The following is a 23,878-nucleotide window of genomic DNA, read 5'->3' as shown; positions in this document are numbered from 1 at the left end:
CACAAGCCTATTGCCCCTAAAACATCCCCACCTGCCCCACATCTGACATATATGGTGACAGTTGGAGTTTAGGTACAGATATGGCTGTCAAAGCACAATCAGGAGCCTTAAAATGTGCACTGGCAAGGAAGGCTTCCTGTCATTGCAGATCAGCTGATTGAGAGAGAGAGCAAACCTGCTGGTTTGGCTGCACTACAGAGGTCGCCATGGAGAGCCTCATAGCACAGCTGACCCTAACATAAAGCAGGGGTTAAGTCAGCTGATGGGCAGTAACTTCAACTCCACTTGCCTTGGATTTTCTTTTGTGATGTTACTTGCTGTGCTACAAAGGAAAAATGCGTGACTCATTGTCAGGTGATAGGCAGGTGGATGGGCCCCCACCCACCTATCAAAGTGGCCTGCTGGGGTTGGGGGAATGTGACCCGCCTAGGGCATCAAAGAATTTTCTAACACAAATTTACTTCCCCCCCCCAAAGCAAATCACACTAATTTGCATAGTAAAATATTCCATTCAAAAATTTCCAGAAAACCCACATCATTAGTTACCTGGTCCCAAACCATTTTAATGGGCCTGGAAACAAATAGGAACCAGTACTTTACTAGCTGCATTGGTGTGATATGTTCAAAATGCCCGGTCCCTCTTAATAGTCTTGCAGTCCTATTTTGAACCATCTGCAGTTTCTGTACTGTTTTTAAAGGCAGCCCCATGTACAATATATTGCAGTAGCCTTTAGTGAGAGGCTATCAGTGTGTGGGTAACTTGTGGCAGTTATTTTCACCCAGATATAGTTGCAGCTGGCATACCAGGTGAAGGTGATTAAAGGTGCTTTGAGCAACAGAAGCTGCTTGAGCTTCTAATGACAATGTTGGGTCTGAAAGCACAGACTGTGAACCTGACCTTTAAAGATAGTACATCCCTTTCCAGAGAAGCTACCATTCACTTGGGTGGATGAACCACCCACCAGTAGTCCCTGTGGGTTAAGTCTCTGTCAGGTCACTACCATCCAGTTCATTGTCATGCCCAAGTCCTGATTCAGGACATCCCCTACCTCATGTGTGGTGGAAAAGAGAGAGAAAGGTGGGTATCTGCATATTGGTGACATCTTAGTTCAAATCTGTGGATGACCTCTCCTAGTAGTTTGATGTAGATATCAAATACCTGTAACCTTCCACATACCAAATGGTGTTCCTGTAAGCCCTTCTGCCACTAGGAAACCTGTCTGGCTGCTGTTGTTGCATTGTCCCCTGTTGCCAGAAAGCCCTTCCTGATCTACTGGCCATGAACTCCTCACCCCCTCTCAAGCTTGTGTAACTGTCAAGTCTGAGCAACAACACTGTTCAAGGCAGGCAGAGTCTGCTGCCTTAAAACTCCACAATCAAGGATTAGGATGGCCAGAAGCAGGTGATGCACAGGCACCACTAGGCAGGGATCAAGATTAAAGGGGGGAGGAATTTAAGCAAGGCAGTGTTTTTGTCAGTGCTCATACCACTCTTGGGGGTTTTCCAGAAAATTTTGAATGAATAAAATATTTGATTAGGAAAAGTTAATAAAGTATACCAAGGCTGCAATCCTAAGGTGTCCTTCCAGGCACAAGCTGGCAGGGTGGAAGTGAAGGTTGGGGAACGCTATGGATTCCTCGGCCCTTTTCCAGGCTGTGTCTTTTAATATATTTTTTTTGCCTTTTCCCTCATAATGAAAACAAAGGAAAGGAAAGGATTTAGCAAACTGAGAAATATCTCTAAACTTCTTTGGGGATATCAGGGGACTGGGATGACTTTGTATCCTTTAGGTACAAGCAGCTTCTTAGAATATCCCCAACGCAAACCACTTGGAGATTTGATGTTGGTTGGAGCAGGATGTCTTGAGGAGCTGGTAATGTCAGAGAGGGAGCTTCTCGTCTCTCCCACATCAGAACTCTGTTGGAACTGTGGATCGAATTTATTATACAGCTCTAGGACACTGTCCCAGGGACCATAAGATTTCATTCTTAGTGTAGTTTTAATGCTATGTCCAAACAATTCAAAGCTTTACATGGAAAAATGTGTTTATTTCAATACTTGTAAATATTTTAAGACAGGATAACCCAAGAGCATTCACTTTCCTTTCATAGCTGGATTTCAAGGAAAATACTGTATATTGAAGGCACTAAAAACTGTTAACACGGGTGGAGAACCTTTTTGCGTCAGCAGACCAGAACTTCAACTCATCCCACCCCTGTAGGCCAATTTTGACAGATGGGCAGGATTATCCACCTGTCAGCTGATGAGTGGAGAGTTCCGTCCTGCTTTCTGCTTGGTTTGGGTGACTGAGCGAGTTCCCCACGGCTGGACCAAGGAGGCTTGAACTCTCTGCCCCTCAGTCCTGCTTTCTGCAAGGATCTGTGCATGTCATGTGTGGGGTAGGTGGACATGGTTTGGGGAAAGCAGTCTTAAGTGCCAAATGGGGAGGCCTGGTGAAGGTTTTTATAGGACCTGGTGAACAAAGATTGCCATTGGAGTCACCTGGCTGGATGCTCAGGCAAGCTAGTACTGCAGCTTAGTACTGCTCTCACACCACAGAACTCAAATCTGCTACAAACTATGCAGTTGAGTTTCCCATGTTTGGGGGAAATTGCAGGGGTGAGCATATTTATTTATTTATTTAAGCTTATATACCGCCCGACTAGCAACAGCTCTCTGGGCGGTGAACATTAAAAATACAATAAAAATAACACAATACAGTATATCACAATACAAAACTGTACAAAAAACTGTACAGTCTAAAATCAAAATATAATAATTTAGAATTAACAGGAATTAAAATGCCTCAGAGAGGAGAAAGGTTTTAACCTGGCGCCGAAAAGATGATAGAGTCGGCGCCAGGCGCACCTCCTCGTGAAGACCATTCCATAGTTCGGGGGCCACCACTGAGAAGGCCCTAGATCTTGTCACCACTCTCCGGGCTTCCCTATGAGTCGGAACCCGCAGGAGGGCCTTCGTAGTAGACCGTAGTGTACGGGCCGGTTCATATCGTGAGAGGCGTTCCGACAGATATCGTGGTCCCGCGCCGTATAAGGCTTTATAGGTAAGTACCAACACTTTGAATCTGGCCCGGAAGCATATTGGAAGCCAGTGCAAACGGGCTAGCACAGGTGTTATATGCTCAGACCGCTTAGTTCTTGTTAGCAGTCTGGCCGCCGCATTTTGCACTAGCTGTAGCTTCCGAATCGTCTTCAAAGGTAGCCCTACGTAAAGCGCATTGCAGTAGTCCAGACGCGAGGTTACCATAGCATGTACCACTGATGTGAGGTCCTCCTTACTCAGATAGGGACGTAGCTGGGCTACCAACCGAAGTTGGTAGAACGCATTCCGGGCCACCGAGGCTACATGAGCCTCAAGTGTGAGGGAAGCGTCTAAGATGACTCCCAGACTACACACCTGTTCCTTTAGGGGGAATGTAACCCCATCCAGGACAGGGTATATATCCACCATCCAATCAGAGAAACCATCCACCAACAGCATCTCAGTCTTGTCAGGATTGAGTCTCAGTTTGTTAGTTCTCATCCAGTCCATTGTCGCAGCCAGGCAACGGTTCAGCACGTCGACTGCCTCACCTGAAGAAGATGTAAAGGAGAAGTAGAGCTGCGTGTTATCAGCATACTGATGACAACGCACTCCAAAACTCCTGATGACCGCCCCCAGCGGCTTCATATAAATGTTAAAAAGCATGGGAGACAGAACCGAACCCTGCGGGACCCCACATTGGAGAACCCACGGTGTCGAGCAATGTTCCCCAAGCACTATCTTCTGGAGACGACCCGCTAAGTAGGAGCAGAACCACTGCCAAGCAGTGCCTCCAACTCCCAACTCCGCAAGCCTCTCCAGAAGGATACCATGGTCGATGGTATCAAAAGCCGCTGAGAGGTCAAGGAGAATCAACAGAGTTACACTCCCTCTGTCTCTCTCCCTACATAGGTCATCAAACAGGGCGACTAAGGCAGTCTCAGTGCCAAAACCAGGCCTGAACCCCGATTGAAATGGATCTAGATAATCGGTTTCATCCAATAGCGCCTGGAGCTGGTCAGCAACCACACGTTCCAGGATCTTGCCCAGGATATCCAGAAATGGAGCATGGGTGTAAGGCACCAGAGGCTGACTACTAGGAACCATGGTATGAGAAGGGTATGTGCATATGCTAGGGGTGTACATTGGTTCTTTGGGTACTCCGAATTATGTGGTGAATTTGGGGTGATTTGGGGTAGATTCTTACACTCTCAAGACAGATAGTTTTGTTAACAAGGCATCTCGAGTCAGATCAGGGATGCCCTAAGCTTCTCAGTTGCTCTGTGGCCTTGGCTGTCCCTCCACAAACTGACTGGTGAAATAGTTGAGAGGAGAGTGGACAGCTGGGGGGGATCTTGCTCTTGGGCTGGTCTAGCTTTTATATCTGAATTAACAGTAACACATACATATGCTGCAACAATTCAGCCACATCGGAACCAAAGAAACATTATAAGCAAACTCTTCCATCAGGCCAAGGGTTAAAAGTAAAAGGTCTAGCTTCTAATTACAGTGAATTTCCTAGGGACTGTAATCAGTGTTTGAGGGAAGTGTTAAAAACTGTTTGCTTTTAATGTGGATAACACATGAAATGATGCAATCAATTGAGAGATCTTTCTCCCTGGAAAAAGAAGCTGTATCTTCAAAAGTCTGAGCGGAGGGCAAATGCCCATCCTGTACCAGTGACTCTTGGGTAACAGGGTCCTTGCTGGGGGGGTGACATTTCCCACCACCACAGTCTTTCTGGGGATCCACACTCTTTCTTCCTTCTCCACCACCTCCACCCCATCCCCCACAACTTCTGTTTTATTCGCCCAAAACAGTAGTCTGCTCTTGTGGGACAACCGTTGCCACTATCATTCTGAAATGTTGCAGGCTTCACCCTCTCAGAGCAGGCCTGCAGATGGCAATCTAATTCAGATAAGGGAAAAGTTAGAAGCGTCAAAATGCCCTGCATCAAAATCCCTAAATGTATCTGCTTACAATCTGACAAGCTTAGTCCACTCTGAAGGGGCTGCTATGCCTGCAAATTTCAATTGCTACTGTGAAAAGGGAAAGAGTTACGGCTGCTTTTAGATTTCGCATTATAGTGAATAGGAGGGAAACAGAATTGTGTTTTTAACACATCTGATTCAGTCTTGAATTAAATTGGAAAGACACAGAGCACCTCCAAAAAGACCAGACTGCTTCTCAAAGCTGCAAATATCAGTCAAATCTTGTGGCTAGTGCACACCCATAGCATATACACTCACATTGCTGCACCACTTATAAATTGTTAGTTTTTCCCCATGCTGTTTCCTTAGTGTAGCGCATTAGAATTATGTACCTAGCTTGGTGCTGGAGAAAATCTCTTTGGTACTTAGCTCCAGGGCCAGAAGGTGGTTCTTATGAAATTCACATTTGTTTTATGTAGAAGCCTTATCTGTTGTGGGACAAAACCCTTAAAATATTTGCTTTTATTGATGAAAACCTGTGATGAACGCTTACCATGAACAGAGCTTGGAAGATTTACTTCTAAAAAGTAATAAATTACAGTTACAATTACATGGCCCAAAAAAGTAGTAACTACTGTTATTACTCTGAAAGTAGCTGATTACATTTTCTCAAAAATAATCACTACAATTACATTTCAGTTACTTTTTTAAAAAAGGTGCTGGCCTTGGCTGCTGCACATCTAAGTACCCTAAAACAACATTAAAAATAAATACACACATACAGTAGTAGAATAATTCTTTTTATCCATAAGATAGCAGTGGTAGTGTCTCCGCTGGTAAGGGAGGTGGGAAGGGAGGCAGAGGCCGCTAAGATCTTTGCATGTCAAACCAAGTGCAACCCCCCCTCAGCCAGCAAGCATAATCTCTGTCTCTTAACCACCTCCCAGACCCTGCCCTGCCACCAGCTCAGGGACACTCACCCAAGCAAACATTTTCCCCTGAGATGCAAAAATGTTAAAATACTGCAAATGCAGCACGGTAGCCAGAGAGGGTGGTGGAGGCCACTTTGTGTGCCAACTGCGTGCGCACGCACGCACGCACGCATGCACGCACGCACGCACGCACACACACACACACACACACACACACACACTGTCATCTTTCACCTCCACAGTTCTTTATCTCCATTCTGCTGCCGCCTCCTTCTCCTCCTTTATCCATGTTCTTGCCCTCCAGCTCCTTTTTCCCTCCACTCCATTCTTCACCATCACCATCCATTTTTTTAAACAGTTGTTTTCTCCCTGGATGATAGGCCATTAAGTGGGTTATGGGCGCCACCTAGCGTCCATAGGAAGGCAAAACAGCGCAATTGCTGGGTAGTAGGTTGGCTCACACACGTGACCTCCCCAGTCTTTTCTGCCTCATCGTCCTAGTCGGTTTAATTTTCTTCTCTCTCAGTTCATTAGTTAATCTTACCTTTTGATCTTTGCTCTGTCCTTTCCCCTTTCTTTGTTTTCCCACTTGGTAAGTGTGTTCATCATCGTCAGTACCTTGTTTTAGAAAAAAGTTTGTCAGGGTCTCTGAAGTGTTTCCGTCCGTTCTGTTTCTCCACACACACACCTGCTTTCTTTCCTTTCCTGCCTGGGCCGGTTGGAGCAGGGAATAGGGGCTTGTCTCAAGGGCATAGTCTGGTTGAATCAGAGCCACCTGTTACACCGCCGCACCCCAGAAAGGCATGTGTGCGTGAGAGAGAGCGGGAAAGTGAGCGATGGAGGCTTGCGACATCTCAGAGTAAACAGCCTGAGCCTTCTGCAGGCATCCTGGCTGTTCATGAGACAGTGTTGTCAGTGCGCACTGTAGCGGATGGCTGATTATCTCAGTCAGCGCCTCGTAAGGCTTTTAAGAAATCCAAGCACTTAGCAGGGACACTAGCAGAGGGTCCAGTTGCCACCACCTCCCACGTCAATTCCCGCCAAAAAGAGAGCTGCCGCCATTTTGGTAGCAGTTCCCTCAGCAGCCCCTCTAAATAAAAAGCTAAGACTGGTGCCGCTGCTCCTTCAAAAAAGGCTGTTTCCTCAAACAAGCCAGTGCCTTCTCTGCCCTCAGGAGGGCTAGGGGCTGTTACGAAGCCCAGTTCTAAGCCAGCAGTCAGCACTAGCAGCTGCAATCAGCACACCGTAAGCTCTCAGCTCCATCACAAAGCCTCTGTTTTTCCCACCACAAGCCTCCGCTACCCTGTAGCTAGGCACCCTCAGGAGTCACTTTCGGAGGATGAATTTGCTGCCATCGCCAGCTTCATAGCATCTTGGTTTACAGACCTGGCAGATCAGATCATAGGTTCTTAGCGTACAGACCTGATAGATCAAATTCTGCTAGGCAACAATTTTATGCACAATGATTCAGTTGTTGCTCTGGAGGAGGAAACAGATGAATGGAGTGATTAGTTCACAACCTCATGAGCAGCTCAAACTAACATTGCACAGATGTGGTTAATGAGCAGCGGTGGCAACAGAGAACATGTACAGCACTTCACCAGATCCACATGAGGTGTCCAGAGGCTGATGGTACAGAGGTTTGGCAGACAACCCACTGAGTCGCAACGGAATGTGTATGATGATTCAGTTGTCTCCCTGCAGGAGGATATAGATGGTTCACAGGGGGAAGAGCAGTCCACCTTGATGCTTTTCCATAAGAATGTCAGAGTCAATTCCTGATGTCTGTGGAATTGTAAATTAACTGTTTGGTCTGAATAATCCTCCTGCGTTCCCTCAATAGTCTTAGGTAGTTCTGTGGTAATGATCAGGCAGCAACTACCGGTCATTACAAGGGCAGCTGAATGGCTGGAGAGCAGGAAGGTAGGCTATATGAGGGAAGCTTGACCTGGATGCCCTGGTCAGTTGAAGTGCATTAGTTCTGCTTGGCAAACAGCAATCAAGCATGCAGATGAGCTCCTGTCAAATGCGCAGCGCCCACCTCAAATGTAAGTACTAGAGGCTGTTTCATGGACATTATCTGCATGAAGTGATGAATTTGTGGGTTCACGTAATAGCGCCACAAAGAAAATACGGGCTATATATGCTTATTTGCCTACATTCAGATAATCTGAGCAGGACACTTAGTCCATGCGGTTATCTGATCTGCATCTGCTTTGGCAGCAGATACGGAAGCTGGAAGACATTAAATCTCTCATTGGCTGAGATACAGTGGTTCAAGTGCACTCAACAGGGCCATATAGTGGCACATCAGGTGCGCTGCAGTTGTCTAATTCACAGTGTGTAAGTCCAGCCACAGACAGGCTGGTTATCCACAAATTGTTGCTGCCAAGTCATGCAAAAACAATGATGAGGGTGATTAAAAAATGAATAAATAAAATAAATTAGTTGGACGCACAGTCAGATTACAAGAAAGCCATACCATGGGCACACTTCCTCTTCAGATGAGGAGGGTGTTAAGTTCCCAGACTTGCATGCAATTCCAGTGGGCCATGGGCCCGAGTTCAGAGTGACATCACAGGTGACTAGACAGTCAGATGCTGCTAGGAACACTGATTCACTTGATCCTCAGGTGACACCAGATATTGAGGAGGGGAAGTAATTTCCTGGTACAGATTGGAAAGATAGTATTCCACGCTCTGTTGAGGATGTACATTTTATTCGTTTTGTAGAATGTTAGCAGCATTGGATCATCCTGACAAACTAGCTGATCCAAAGCACAGAGGTTCCAAAAGAACCTAGTACTAATCACAAGGTGTTTCGGTCCAGTTCCTAAGTAGAAGACTTAGATTGAAGGGGTAACACTTCTTCAGACTAAAAGACTAATAGTTTTGGCAAATAGATACTATTCTACAGACCCAGTCTTTATGTATAAACTCTGACTATTAGCAATTAATCTGCCAGTGCTTATTTTAGTGACCAAAGATGATGATAATAATTATTATTAAATTTTAGTTATACCAAAGGCCCTCAAGGCGGCTTACAAAGAAAAATAAACACAGGTGTAGAAATACAATAAAAACACAATAAAAACAATACAATTTACAAAAATTAAATTTAATAACAAATAACATTATCATTATCGGCACTGCCAAGAAATAGGAGGTGGTGTTAGTGGGGGCGGCAGCTCCCGAGAGGCAGAAGGGCAACATGCGTTTGTTACAGCGAAGCTGTTTGCTGTTTCAATGTTGTCTTCCTCTCCATGTCCTCGGGGGGCTCGCTCGGCTGCTGCTCTCCCCCGGGCTTTTTTTTGCTTCTGTTCACCCTCACAGTTATGAGAGGGCTCTCTGGTAGTCCAACTGTCCATTTTGGGGACTGATTTCCAGAATACAAAGGGGCACACATGAGATGAGCATTGTGGGTACAGTGGCCAAAATCTACTCAACGAGACAGCACCTCCATTTGACACAGCTGTTCGAAGAATAGCTTGGATGCAGGAAGTGCATCCTACTGCTCAGTAACAGTATTCAGTTCTGTGTTGAGCCTCATGCTATTCCACAGCAACATCTTATTACTCACTATTCCACTACATGGCCACAGTTGCCAAGTACTGTATATGAGGCCAATTTGGGCACTTCCACATCAGGAGGGGAAGAGTTATTGGGTTCCAGCCTCCACATTCAGTAAACAGAAGCTTCAGTCAGCCTTTCAAAGGCAGAGAGCTGTCACTGCACTCTATTGTAATGTGAGTAGTAGTTTTCCATAATGTCCCATACTGGACAGTTCGTTTCTTTATTATCAGAGCAGCTTTTGCTGGCTCAGCAAAACATTAGATCAGTTGGGGTTAGATATGGTATGTTCTGAACGTAGAAAGAATGCAGAAAGAATTGACAAATGGTCTCTAATAAATCATGGCCTACACCTGTGTTTAAGGCTTCCACGGCCTCGGACACAATGCTCCAGGTGTCCATCCCTTCTACTTCTCAGGGGTGTTTGCTGCTCCTGATACAGGTCTTGAGGATGGGCTATTTCTGTTCCACCTCCGTCTCAGAAGCTGGTCAGATCACAGTGGCAAGATGCTAATGCATTTTTTCTTATGTGGCAGACTGCCTTGGTGGCCATTATTAGCTCCATGAAGACTGAGTCTCTCAACGAGAGGAAAATAAAACGAAAATGATAGCGATTATGTTGAGGATTATAACAACATATAATTGGATACTACTTAGTAACCATGGGATTGTCACATTGCTCATTCAAGAATGTTGCATAAGATCCAGCTACAAGGGTCAACATCTTTTTTTAGTTCTGAAAGCCAATTTGTGGTTATTTGTACCCGAGAATGCTAATACCATGTTGAAGAGATATAAGACATTTCTGTGGAGACTGTTCAGTTTTCCCCCTCACCACACTAGAACATTTGCTGCTTGGGAAGAGTCTGCTGGTTCTTCTAGAGCAGCCTTTCCCAACCAGTGTGCCCTCCAGATGTTGTTGGACCACAACCTTCCTGACCATTGGCAATGCTGGTTGAGGCTGATGGGAGTTGTGGTCCAGCAACATCTGGAGGCACAATGGTTGGGAAAGGCTGTTCTAGAGCAGTGATTCTCATACGGTGCGCTGCAGCACACTGGTGCACCACAAGAGGTGGCTAGGTGTGCCACGAATATTATGAAAGTATATTATTATTAAGTTATTTTTATTCATAGTTTAAAATATATTAATATATTTTTAATTTTGTACACGAAATGTGCCAGAAAATTTTTATATGTTTTACAGTGCGCCGCGAACAAAAAAAGATTGAGAACTGCTGCTGTAGAGTGCCAGAGGCATATACATAAGTAAATATCAGTTGCCTCATGACCATCATGAGCAGGTGAAGGTTATTTCTAGCAGATAGCCCTGGAAAATTTTTGTTGGAAGTGTTTTCCAAGAGTAGCAGCACATAGCACAAGTTTGCCCTCTTGGAGAACTGCAGTCCTTAACAGTTGAAGGAATGGATAATTATATACTGTATATCTTATCGATTCTTGAGGAGCTCAAGGGTCCCCTACAGGATGACCATAACAATGATTAAATAGCAGCAAATAAATAGAATATAGATTGCTTTGTTTTACACGTTTTCCAGCAGGCTTCAGCCATGTCCTCTGCAACAAAAATATTCAGTATTATCTTCTGAAACGACATACTATTATTTTACTAGGGGGTTCAGTTCATTAGCTAAGGATCTGTTGAAATGGTACTGATGTTCAATTTATTGCCTGCCCTTCACCACCTGGTCCCAGGGCAGCATAAAACAGTTTATAGATTAATATCAATATTACAAATATTAGTTTATAGATTAAATTATTTGTGAGATCGAAGTAACCTTTGGTAGGGATTACTACTCTGCACAACTTGGTAACTTGGCTAAGGTCAACACATATGCAGTTCATTTTTGCTTCCTCCGAGAAAGATCAGTAGCAAATTTTAAGTTAACTTGTTTTTATTCCTTGTCTTCAACAGGTAGATAATTTCTATATAGTTTTTGAGCATGTGGGCAACAGATCGAAGACAAACACATTCTATTTATTCAATCCTTAATTCACTGGAAATTAAGGCTACCAGGTCTTCTGTTGAGACCATCCTCTAGAGCAGCCTTTCCCAACCAGTGTGCCTCCAGATGCTGTTGGACCACAACTCCCATCAGCCTCAGCCAGCATTGCCAATGGCCAGGCAAGATGGGAATTGTGGTCCAACAACATCTGGAGGCACACTGATTGGGAAAGGCTGCTCTAGAGTGTGCTTGGCTTTCATTAGTTGTAAAGTGAGCCCTTAAGGTCTGTATAAATAGGACAAGGCCAATAAGGCAGCTTGAGGATGTTGACAGGATCCTTGGACTGGTGCGGGCGACCACGTCTGTACTGGATCCTTGCCCCTCTTGGCTGGTGAAAGCTGGCAGGATCGGAACCGCCGGCTGGGCCAAGGAGGTAATAAATGCCTCTTTAAGAGAGAGAGTGGCCCCTGACTGCCTAAAAGAGGCGGTGGTGAGACCACTCCTGAAGAAACCCTCCTTGGACCCAGACAACTTGAACAATTATAGACCTGTGGCGAATGTTCCGTTCCTGGGCAAGATCCTGGAGCGGGTGGTTGCCGGCCAGCTCCAGGGGCTCTTGGATGACACTGATTATCTTGATCCATTTCAATCCGGTTTTAGGCCCGGTTTTGGCACTGAAACAGCCTTGGTCGCCCTGTATGTCAGGAGAGGGACTCTGTTGATTCTCCTTGATCTCTCAGCTGCTTTTGATACCATCGACCATGGTATCCTTCTGGGAAGACTCACGGAGTTAGGAGTTGGGGGTACTGCTTGGCCGTGGCTCCGCTCCTACTTGGTGGGTCGTCACCAGAAGGTGGTAATAATAATAATAATAATAATAATAATAATAATAATAACAATAATAATAATAATAATAATAATAATAAATTTAATTTCTGTGTCGCCTATCTGGCCAATGGCCACTCTAGGCGACGTACAAAATCGTTGAAACACAATATGATAAAATACAGTAATACAATATAAAAACAGTATAAAAGCAATACAGCTGGAACAACAATATTAAAACAGGGCAGGAGGCATTTCAGTCATAGCTATTAACCCTCCCCGGAGATCCCGAAGGCCTGTTGAAAGAGCCAGGTCTTTAAGGCTTTCCGAAATACATTTAGGGAAGAGGCGTGCCGGAGATCTTGTGGGAGGGAGTTCCAGAGGGTGGGGGCCGCCACTGAGAATGCCCTCTCTCTAGTACCCGCCAATCTAGCTGTTTTTGTCGGCAGGATTGAGAGATAGTTAGTGCTCGACACCCTGGACTCTCCATTGTGGAGTCCCGCAGGGATCGGTACTGTCCCCCATGCTTTTTAACATCTACATGCGGCCTCTGGGTGCGGTCATCAGGAGTTTTGGAGTGCGTTGCCATCAGTACGCTGATGACACGCAGCTCTATTTCTCCTTTTCATCTTCTTCAGGTGAGGCTGTTAACGTGCTAAACCGTTGCCTGGCCGCGATAATGGACTGGATGGGGGCTAACAAACTGAAGCTCAATCCTGACAAGACTGAGACGCTGTTGGTGAGTGCCTTCACTGCCCAGATGGAGGATGTTCATCCTGTTCTTGATGGGGTTACACTCCCCTTGAAGGAACAGGTTCGTAGCTTGGGAGTTCTTTTTGATCCTTCCTTGTCTCTCGAGACCCAGGTGGCCTCGGTGGCACGGAATGCTTTCTACCATCTTCGACTGGTAGCCCAGCTACGTCCCTATCTGGACAGTGACGACCTCGCCTCAGTTGTTCGCGCTCTGGTAACTTCTAGGCTGGACTACTGCAATGCGCTCTACGTTGGGCTGCCCTTGAAGATAGTTCGGAAACTACAGCTAGTCCAGAATGCAGTGGCCAGATTACTGACGTGGACCAGAAGGTCTGCTCATATAACACATGTTCTGGCTCGTCTGCACTGGCTTCCTATTTGTTTCCGGGGTAAATTCAAAGTGCTGGTTTTGACCTATAAAGCCCTACACGGCATGGGACCGCAATACCTGGTGGAACGCCTCTCCCAATATGAACCTACCTGTACACTGCGCTCAACATCTAAGGCCCTCCTGCGGGTGCCATCCCATCGAGAAGCCCGGAGGGTTGTGACTAGAACTAGGGCCTTTTCGGTAGTGGCCCCCAAACTGTGGAATAGTCTCCCCGATGAGGTATGCCTGGCGCTGACGCTGCTATCCTTTCGGCGCCAGGTGAAACCCTTTTTATACTCCCAGGCATTTTAAAGTGTATTTTAAATTGTATTTTATAGTGTATTTTATCAGTATTTTCATTATTGTTGTATTTTGACGTTGTTGGTTCTTTGTTATTGTTTGTTTTGATCTTTGATTTTGTTATACTTATTGTATTTATATATTGTCCTTGTTTTATCTCTTATGTACACTGCCCAGAGAGCCTTTTTGGCTTAGGGCAGTATATAAATAAAATTAAATTAAATAAATAAATAAATAAAGGCACACTGACTCGTTGTTTGTTTCTTACTGCCCAACTACTTTGGGTAAAAAGGTGTCCTCTTCTACTTTAGCAAGATGGATTAGGGCTTGCATTGCTTTAGCTTACAGTTCTCTAAATATACCATTGCCACCAGGTATAGTTGCTCATTCAACAAGAGCAGCAGCTGCTATTGCAGCTTATTCAGCATATGTACCTCTCCAAGAGATTTATCGGGCGGCCACCTGGACAAGCCCGAATACTTTTACTAAACATTATAGGATAGACATTTATGCATAGGCTGAGGCAGCCTTTGGGAGGCGGGTTGTTCAGCAGGTGCTAAGAGATAATTGAACATTTATGTACCCATCCAAACAATAGGTCCGCTCTGGAACATTCCGAAAACTATAACAGCACACTCTACACGTTCCGTCTCAACTTCTGTGGCTTTTTCGGTCAGTGCTCCTCTATTGGCGATTTACCAGGTGGCCGCTTGGTCCTCCTTCCAATACTTTTGCTTCCCATTATAAAATGGTCTTAAGGCGTGCCAGCATGTTCATAGAGGCTGAGCCACATCACCCTCCCTATTCTTGGTGGGACTGCTTTGGTATATCCCACTTGATGGACTGTCACCCAGGGAGAAGAGGACTTTGGTCCTTACCTGAAATAAATTTCTCCTGGATGATAGTCCATCAAGGCCCACCTACCTCTATGTGGCTGTCTGAATGTTTTTCCTCAGGTCAGTTAAACAATGATAGCCTTCCCATCACCTTGTTCTTTTGTATAAATACATACATACTTTACATACAGCAGAAACAGGAATGATTTGAAATAAGCTAACTAGTGTGTTTTCTTTTGCTTCTCAATACTGCTGATTTGTGACAATACCTTGGCACTGTTACTGTACCACTTTCCCAGGCCTTTTGCCATTGATGTGGGGGTCATGGCTATTGATAACCTCTTCTAGTGGGCCAGGACCTGCATACTTGCCCTATATTGGTATTGATTGTTGCTGATTTTCAGCAATACAGTTTATTCTTGTTTCTCAATTGTGTGGTGTTGTTTTCGGTATGCCATTTTTTACATTCAAGGCAGTAGGTTGTCAACTGTTGAAGCTGCCACGCAGCTAGGACCATGGTGTTCATCCCGTCATGAAAATACTGGGGTGGTCATGTGTGTGAGCCAACCTACTCCTAGCAATTCAGCTGTTTTTCCTGCCTATGGACGCTAGGTGGAGCCCATAACCCACTTGATGGACTATCATCCAGGATAAATTTATTTCAGGTTAGGACCAAAGTCCTCTTCTCCACTCCACCCCGTCTCACTGTCCATCTCCTCCCTCTTCACCTCTTACCCACCCACAGAGCATGAGGGAAGAGCGCACAAAAGACCAGTTTGAGGCACATAATTTTCATCCACAAGTCAGAGGACTAGAAGACTTCCCCTGCTTCCCCCTCCCCCAGTAATGCCCATAAGTAATGCTGGAAACATTACAGTTAGTCCACAAAAGTAATAAAATTACTCCTAGTTCTATTACAATCAAACTGTAAAGGAATTACCCACTCGGTCCTCTAAAAAGTAATGAATTACAAGTAATTTGTTACTTGTAATGAATTACTTCCAAGCTCTGATTATGAATCATCTGCATTGATCTTCACTCCCCTGACTTTAAACCTGTGCAACTTTTAGTGCTAGCAACAGATGGCTCTAAATTGGGGAAGTTTGCATATTGAATCTGTGAAATTTTAAATAGTTATTTAAACAATATCCCTAATTATTAGGTGTATTCAGTTTCCTCTGTCTATATTGTAGCCTGGAACAGACATTTTAGAGCAAGGGTGGGGAATCTTTTTGACTCGACAGGTCAGATCCTTATTGGGCCAAATTTGATAGATTGGTGGGGCTGTCCACCTGTCAATCACATGATGTCATTATGGCATCACATGAATGACAGACAGGTGGTTTCCGGCCACTTGTCAAAAATCTCATGTGGCGTTCCCAATTGCCCACTGCCGCTAAGGGCATTTTACGGTTTCGGCCCAGTCTATCTAAAGGAGCACCTCCAGCATCATCAGCTATGCCGCCCAACAAGATCAGCCTGAAAAGACCTTCTCTCCATCCCATCAGTCAAAACGGCCAAACTGGTGAGGACGAGAGAGAGGGCTTTTTCAATTGTGGCCCGCACCCTGTGGAACTCCCTCCCAAATGATCTCCGCCATGCCCCTTCTATGATGAGTTTCCGCCGGGCCTTGAAGACCTGGCTCTTCAGGCAGGCTTTTGGGGTGGGCTAGATTTTATCTTCATTGTTTTTAGATTTTCAATGTCTAGGTATTATATGCCTATGTTGTATGTCGCCCAGAGTGGCTGGACAGCCAGCCAGATGGGCGACTAATAAATTCTATAAATAAATAAATAAAATGTAGACTTCTTGTGCCTTCCACAGTAGTCGGGGCGAGGGGAGCTTCTACTTCGTCCTGCTGCTGCCACTTAAGGAAGCAAGAGAAGGCAGCCTGCGTTTTAAAACGCAGGGTTCTTTCTCCTCCCTGCAGGAAGGCTTGCAAAGCCCTTGCTGCTGCTGAAGGAAGCCCGAGAAAGTCTGCATTTTAAAATGGGGGGGGGACACGAAGTGGGGAAAGAAGCTTCTTTCTCCCCTTTGTTTCTCCTCCTTCGGCTGCTGCCACTGCAGCAGTGGCAGGAGAAATGCTGGAAGACTTGCAAAGGCTGCCCCTTGCTGATTCCCTTCAACCTTGGACACCGGAGGTTGAAATGAGTGGTGCAAGGCAGCATCAAAGAGCAGGAGGGAGATTCAGTTTCCACCAAATGGAAACGGCTTCCTCCTCTGAGCAAGATGCTCTCCTACTGATGGGTGGTTGAGAGTGCGCCTTTTCCAGCAAAGGAGTATTCAGGAGCCCATGCTAAGCTCCTGATTGTTCCTTTGAAGCCCCACTCCACACCTGATGGTGTGTTTGTGTGTGTGGTTGCTTCCTTAAAACTGCTTTGCAGGCCAAATGGAGAAGCGGGAGGGGGGGTAAGTTTGACCCATAGGCCAGAAGTTCCCAATCCCTGTTTTAGAGGCTTTGGTTAAACTGTGTAATAAGCTCTGGAAGAAAGTGTTCCAGAAATTTGCAATGTAGGGGGAAAGACAAATCTGACAGTTTCTTTGACATGAACTAACCTCTAATTTCCTTCATCTAGTGCTTGAGACAAAGCTTCAGGCAAGGATCTTTGGGACCTGACGTTATGGAGACAGAAAGTGAGCAAAACTCAAACTCAGCCAGTGGCAGCTCAGGCTCTGGAGGAAGCACTCGCCCTCAGATATCTCAAATGACCCTCTATGAGCGTCAGGCAGTGCAGGTGAGATGTCATCTTTGTTCTTGGGAATTGCCCTAGAAGGTATTGTCATAAGTAGTGTACAGCAGTGCTTCCCAACTTGTATGAGTATGGGACCCCTTTTGTAAGCTCAAAAAAATTCGTGACCCCCGTATGGTAATTATAATTTTAGTCTCTGGTAATTGAAAAAAATGGTGCATGGCAAAATCACATCTGCAAATATCCCTTTCCATTAAAAGCACCCTGCAGACAGGAAGCTGTTGCTTTCTTTTCTTAATCCAAAGGTCATTGGTATACCCCTCCCTCCCATTCTGAAGATGTACAGTCCTGTCTCCCAACAACAGTGGGTTACAGTGTTGAACTAAGATCCAGGTTCAAATCCCCACGCAGCCATGAAACCCGCTGGGTGACCTTGGACCAAAAACAGTCTCTCAGCCTGACACAGAATTGGTGTAAGGATAAAATGGAAGGGGGGACATATACACCATCTTGAGCAACTTGGAGGAAAGGTGGGATATAAATGCAGTAATAATTAAATACATTTCAGCTGGTGTATGTGGACCAACCTGCTGGGCTTTTAAAAAATAATAATCAAGAAGCAGCAATGTGATAGTGGTGGGGATGCTAGATGGTGAATACAAAAGGGTGGATAGATTGAGGAGGGGGGTTAGTGCTTTTAGGCCTTGGGATGACTGTCAGAACTGATGACTTGATTAGTGTGCACTTGGGGAATGAGAGTGGAGCAGAAGACAGATCAGCACACAGAAACACACCTGTCGCTCCTGCAAGCATCTGCAAGTATGCATTCATTTGGGTACATGGGATGGGGGAAGCCCTCAACTGCTGCAGCGTCTTGGAGAGAGAGATTGGGGAGTGGAGTGGAAGAAAGTGGGGATGCTGACACACAGACTTAGCCTCAGAGATGGGGGCAAGTAAGTCCTGAGTTTCCTCACTGCTTCTTGGCTCCGTCTGGTCCAAAAGTGAAATCTGGACGGCTTCGCAAATAAGGATAACTTAAAAGGAGATGGCATTGAATTGGGAGCCAAGAAAGGCAGGTAGGCTGGCTGTCAGGAAGGAAGGGGGAAAGCAGCCCTTCCTTGCAGCCTTGCTTATTTTGCTTCACGAAAAGCCCTCTCCTCTCATTCAGAGGAAGGGCGTCAGCAGCAGCAGCAGTGCAAGGAGACAGGAGTCGGCAATAGTAATCCCCTCTTCTGCCTGGTAGCTCCACCCTCAGCCTCCTTCGGCGTCTGCCACATGTTTTATAGGGAGCCATCTGCCCTCGGCATGCCTGAAAGATGCTCTGCCACTACAGCAAAAGTCTTCCCCTCTCTTTTGGAGCAAGGGGGAGGTGTTGTCTGCAGTGACAGTGAGGAGCAGACAGCATCCAGGGAGTGAAGGACTTTAAAAAAAACAATTTCTTTACTGTTTGCGCCCCCCCCCCCCCGGATTACTTCACGGCCCCCTTGGGGGTCCCGGCCCCTAGGTTGGCAACTACTTTAATCTGCTGCTTAGCCAGCAGGTGCCCTACTTATTAACACACAGGAAGTTGCTCCAGAGGCTTCTCCAATGCAGTGAACCTGTAGGAGACCAGCATAAAATTGGTTGAATTAATCACATAAGAGTTTGCATCAACAGATACCCTACTCTTCAGGAAAGAAGAGCTCAGTCTGGAGAAGTGAAGGCTTCTAGAGTGACCTTTCCTTATTCCAAGGGTGGGAAGCCTCCAGCCTACAGGACTTATTGCTATCATTTATTAAATTTCTATCTTGCTCTTCTAAAACAATAATTACGCCCAATAGTGGTCTCATTTTGGCCTACAAATCTGTTTTCCCAAAACAACTCCCACTTGCCCCAAACCTGAGATCATATGTGATGACAGGTATGAGGCAGGTAAATGTAGCTCCCAAGGAACAGATGGAAGCTTAAAGTGAGCTCCCAAATGTTCCTTTGCAAGCAGAGCTTGCTGATGTCACAGATCATTGTTGATAACCAGCCCCTCTGGAATTGGCTGTACTAGGGAGTTCCCTGTCAGGAGCTCCTTAATGCAACTAAGGGATTGCTTCCAGTGCCAGTTGGTGAACCCCTTTGAAGGTCCACTTTCAGCTCCAATGAGCTGATTGGTGCTGACAATGCATCTTCAAGAGAGCTTGCTGCAGCCCGTCTTTGTCCATGTGCAGGAGCAACTTGGTTTCAAACCACACCTGAAAACATATTTTTCCTCTGCAGACAGCTTGGTTTGAATCCAAACTGTACCTGCAGAAAGAGGTCAAAGGGGCTTCCTGTAAATGCTGATCATTGGTTACAGCGACTCCCTTTGAAGTTGTTAAAAGAAAGGAGGGGGGTAGATAAGGACCCAGCCAGTTGGTCAGATCCAATTCTTACCCAGCGATGTTGTGTTGCTTACCTTGCCAAGTAAAAGGCTCCGTAGTGCTTTGCTTTTCAATCAGGTATAGGGAAGTGTGGCAGGGGCCTAGAAAAATCACTCTGAGGCATCGGACATGGCCCTTGGGTTGCTAGTTGGCCATTTCTGCTTAAAATCTAATAAATTTAGTGTGATATCCTGTTCCTGGCAATTCTGATCAAGCTAGTGGAACCATTTTTAGTCTAATAATCTGTCGCTCTACCATGGATATGGTGGCACAGATCTGTTTATATGGAGCTGAGAGTCTATATACTTCCATTTAGTTTGTCCTGTGGATACCTTGGGCATGTTAGGTTGTGTTTTCTGAATTTGTATTTTTTTTTATTACAGGCGCTTCAGGCACTGCAGAGGCAGCCCAATGCAGCCCAGTATTTCCACCAGTTTATGCTGCAACAGCAGCTCAACAGTGCTCAGTTACACAGCCTGGCTGCAGTCCAGCAGGTGAGGCAGACTGATCAAATATAAGAATTGCCTAAAATTGAGAAGAGAAAAACACCTTGTTTGGAACTGAAATTTGTTTGGAAACAAATGAGGTTTTGGATGGATATGGCCCAAGTAGGGGATATGAAAGGATGGGGTAGGAAAAGAATGCTGTACTTTCCACAGTAATGGACTTCCTGGCTCTTTTTAACTTACGTGTGTTTAAGAGCTCATTGGTGGTGATTTTCCAGTATACAATATTATGTGTTTCTGGAACTATCAGCTAATTTACTACAGTCTGTAGCACTCCTCTGTGATTTAGGAATGGAACCCATGTTGGGGCTAAGTAGGTAGGAGTGGGCTTGGTTAGCAAGAGGGAGAGTATTTTTAGTCCATATCTCAGTGGTGTCTCCAGATAGCCTCTTTATGCCATATGAGCGAATGATTGCTGTTCATTGCTATGGGGAAAAGTAAAGAGCTCCCGTGGGAGCACTGTTGCAAAAGAACAAAAACTGTACACCTTACATTTGGTGGCATGGCTCTTGCTGACAGGGATCCTGCAGAAAGATCCAGTGTGGAGAGGGATGTACCTTGTAATCTTTCCATTCATATCCTATACTTGAATGATGAAGCAGGGAATTTTGCTAACTTTCATTATTTGTAGCTGTTTGCCCCTCTCTGCAATTTAAAATATTCCTTCTTATATCTTTATTTCCTCCTCACTCCGTTTTACATTTGTTAAACTGTTCTGTTCCAGACAGGTAAGAGTTAGGGAAGATTATTACAACTTAGATTAAATGTTTTGAAAATTATCTTAAATGTATTCAGCACAATGTGTTTTGAAACACCTTGACTCAGTGTTGTAGATATGAGCCTGAATAGGTGTTTCTTCTATGGCTGGTAAATGTTTAAATGCTGACAAGTTTATTGTAGTTTCTATCTGATGCATGCCCATGTAAAGTTCTAGTAACAGGTCTTGCCTGGCTTCTGCCATTGCCTTTATATTGGCTGCATTGCTTTCAGAATGGTTGTGTAGTCTTGTCTCACACATCATAAACTGTACTCCAACTTCCTTGCCTCTAGAAATACTAACAATTTGCTCCAACTGACTGAAAATAGATGGTCACTTCAGCCAAAGCTGATGAAACAGAATTAAAATGTTCATGATTATTTGCCTGATTGAAGAGAGAATATATATTAATGACAGGCTAACTCCTCACTTCCGTGGCTCTTTGTTGGGGAGTATTGTGAATAGCAAGTATGACAGATTGAATGACATGTGACAATATTTTGATGTAAGGGGGGATGACTTACCTTTGGCCCTCCAGATGTTGCTGGATGGCAGTTCCTTTCAGATCCAGGCAGTATGGCCTATAATCATGGATGGTGGAACTGGTGTCCAGCAATATTGGAAGAGACAAAGATTAGACACACCTGGTGTAGGGGCTGTACATAAACTAAACTTAGGAAATACCCACAAGGCAGATCTATATGATCATTTTATTGTGCTTTGCCTTTTGAGGACTAGAAAGGATGGGAATAGTGGGAGCAAGAGCTACCTGTTGGCTAAATCTTGGTTTTGGACAAAAATCTAATGTTTCTTGCAGGCCACAATTGCAGCAAGCCGACAGGCAAGCTCTCCAAACACAAGCACCTCTCAACAGACAGCTACCACACAGGCTTCAGTAAGTAACTGACTTTTTGCCCTTGCATGATTTGCCATCCCATGTTTGTTTCCTTAGAGAAATAGTTGGCTTTGAATGGATAACTTCACAATTGAATTTGGCAGTTTGGAACCAAGAGATAATGTTTGCTGTTTTGGTGGAGTAGATAGTATTGCCAGTAAGAAATAAACAAGAAAGAGACCTCCTGTTGTTGGGTAGTTCCTTATTTGTGAGCGAGAAGACTGAGCATCATATATAGAGGGATGCTCCTTCCTACTGAGGAGGCAGCTCAATGAAAGGGGAAGCCTTCACTAGCATCCACAGAAAGGGGCTGTTCCTTAGAGCACTTGTCATGTGTAGAAAATAATACTGCATGTACTACTTTTATTTAGTAATTCTGATGCATAAAGCATGACTGGATGGTCTTGGTTTACAAGTCCATTGTGACATTCCCCCAGTTACTGAAGTTCTGAGGCTACTTTGGGTAGAGGTTTTTGAGAGCAGCTGTTACTTGTCCCCCCCTGCCCCCAAGCTCCTTTTCACATAACCTAGTAGTGCTGCTGGGAAAAATGGGTTGTATGCCCAGCTCTTCCAGATCATTTCTGGCACGCTGGCAAGTTGGGGAAAAGCATGAGATTAGCAGTTATAGGGGGCTGATGGGATCTTGCCGGTGGGTGGGTGAGTGCTTGTCATTCCAGTCCTGTTGCTGGAGTTCAGATTCTGTTAATATACTTCTCATCTCCCCACTGCACGCGCACACACAATTTTTCACTTTTCAGATTAATTTGGCTACCACATCAGCTGCACAGTTAATCAGCCGTTCACAGAGTGTGAGTTCACCTAGTGCCACCACCCTGACCCAATCAGTGCTTCTTGGGAACACCACTTCACCACCTCTTAACCAGTCACAAGCTCAGATGTATCTTCGGGTAAGAGTTGTACACACATTGCTTTCACACATTACAAATATCTCTCTTGGTCCCCTTTATGGGTTTGTAGCTTTGACATAGTCTACTGTTCGTTGCTGAGCTATAGGTTGACAACCTCTATTCCCTTGAACAGTTGGTTGATTCTCAATTCAGCAGATGTACTACAGGGACAGAGGTTATTCTTTGAGTCTAATGTACAGTTTTATTTTCCATGAATCTTAAAGACCCCATGGCACTTTGTATGATTTTATGTAATGCATTACAAGATAGATCTCTTTTAAACCCATCCTGGTAAAGTGCTAATCTGCAGTACAATTCCATTTCATCAGTTTAAATACTCTGGCTTATAATGCTGTCTCTTCTGTTCTTTAAAGAGTTTCTGGAAGGAAAGACATCTTCTTAATTAGGTTAAATGAGAAACAAGTTACTTGTGTGTTCTCTCTCCTCCTCCCCACCCCAATTCCGTCTTTTGTTTTAGTTGCAATAATTATCACCTTTTGATCTAGTTGGCCTCACGTTGTATTAATTTTCTTGGTTATAGCTTTACATTATGAAAAAAATGTCTCTCAGTTAATCTAAGCTACCAAGTGTCTCTTATTCCTTTCATTCCACCCTTAACTTCGCCCCACAAATCCATAGGTATCTATCCCTAAGTAGGCAATGCTGCTAGCCCAGTATAGAGAAGTGGAGGTGATTTGACCTTTATAAATAAATAAATATCTGCTTTCCATCTCCTGCGGAAAGGTGGCCATGATGGAGGACACTGCTGAGACAGGGTGACAGCCTTATCAGTCCCCATGGCACATTATAACCTATTTGCTTGTGGTTCGCTTTCTTCCTTTTTCTCCCTTCTACTCTTCCCATCTCCATACCACCTAACCCTCCCTCAACAGCCGCAGCTGGGTAACCTGTTGCAGGTGAACCGGACCTTGGGCCGCAATGTACCTCTTACATCCCAGCTCATCCTGATGCCTAACGGGTCCGTGGCTGCTGTTCAGCAGGAGGCGCCACCCACTCATTCTCCTGGGGTCCACACAGACCAGGTCAGTGACACCCTCTTCTGGGGTTCCCATGACCAGCCTGGCCTGCCCCAGTCTTGGGCATGTCCCACCAACTCAAACATTTCACAACAAGAACATTAACTCTTTGCTGGGCTCTAGCGCTCATGGCAGCATCTAATCAGTTCCTGCACACTTCAATCAGTGGCCTCCCA

At 45.1% G+C, this 23,878-nt stretch overlaps 1 protein-coding gene across 7 annotated transcripts in view; it reads left to right on the top strand.

Moving 5' to 3' along the window:
• PHC1 (polyhomeotic homolog 1) overlaps positions 1–23,878 on the top strand; it is a 59,325-nt gene that overhangs the window by 15,316 nt on the left and 20,131 nt on the right. For 2 of the 7 annotated variants that reach the window (XM_061583009.1, XM_061582999.1), the window contains exons 1-5: positions 3,984–4,161; positions 17,096–17,254; positions 19,983–20,093; positions 21,680–21,757; positions 22,516–22,665. In XM_061583009.1, coding sequence (XP_061438993.1) covers positions 4,111–4,161; positions 17,096–17,254; positions 19,983–20,093; positions 21,680–21,757; positions 22,516–22,665 — 549 coding nt within the window. In that variant the 5' untranslated portion in view covers positions 3,984–4,110. Of the gene's footprint in view, positions 1–3,981; positions 4,162–17,095; positions 17,255–19,982; positions 20,094–21,679; positions 21,758–22,515; positions 22,666–23,558; positions 23,709–23,878 lie in introns of those variants that run through there. The other 5 variants (XM_061583050.1, XM_061583042.1, XM_061583018.1 and 2 more) reach the window with 5 other exon arrangements.

Source organism: Rhineura floridana, chromosome 1 (assembly GCF_030035675.1).
Source record: "Rhineura floridana isolate rRhiFlo1 chromosome 1, rRhiFlo1.hap2, whole genome shotgun sequence".
In the NCBI taxonomy this organism is placed as follows: domain Eukaryota; kingdom Metazoa; phylum Chordata; class Lepidosauria; order Squamata; family Rhineuridae; genus Rhineura; species Rhineura floridana.
Note: the sequence above shows the minus strand (reverse complement) of the source record. Positions and strands in the feature narration are given on the sequence as shown.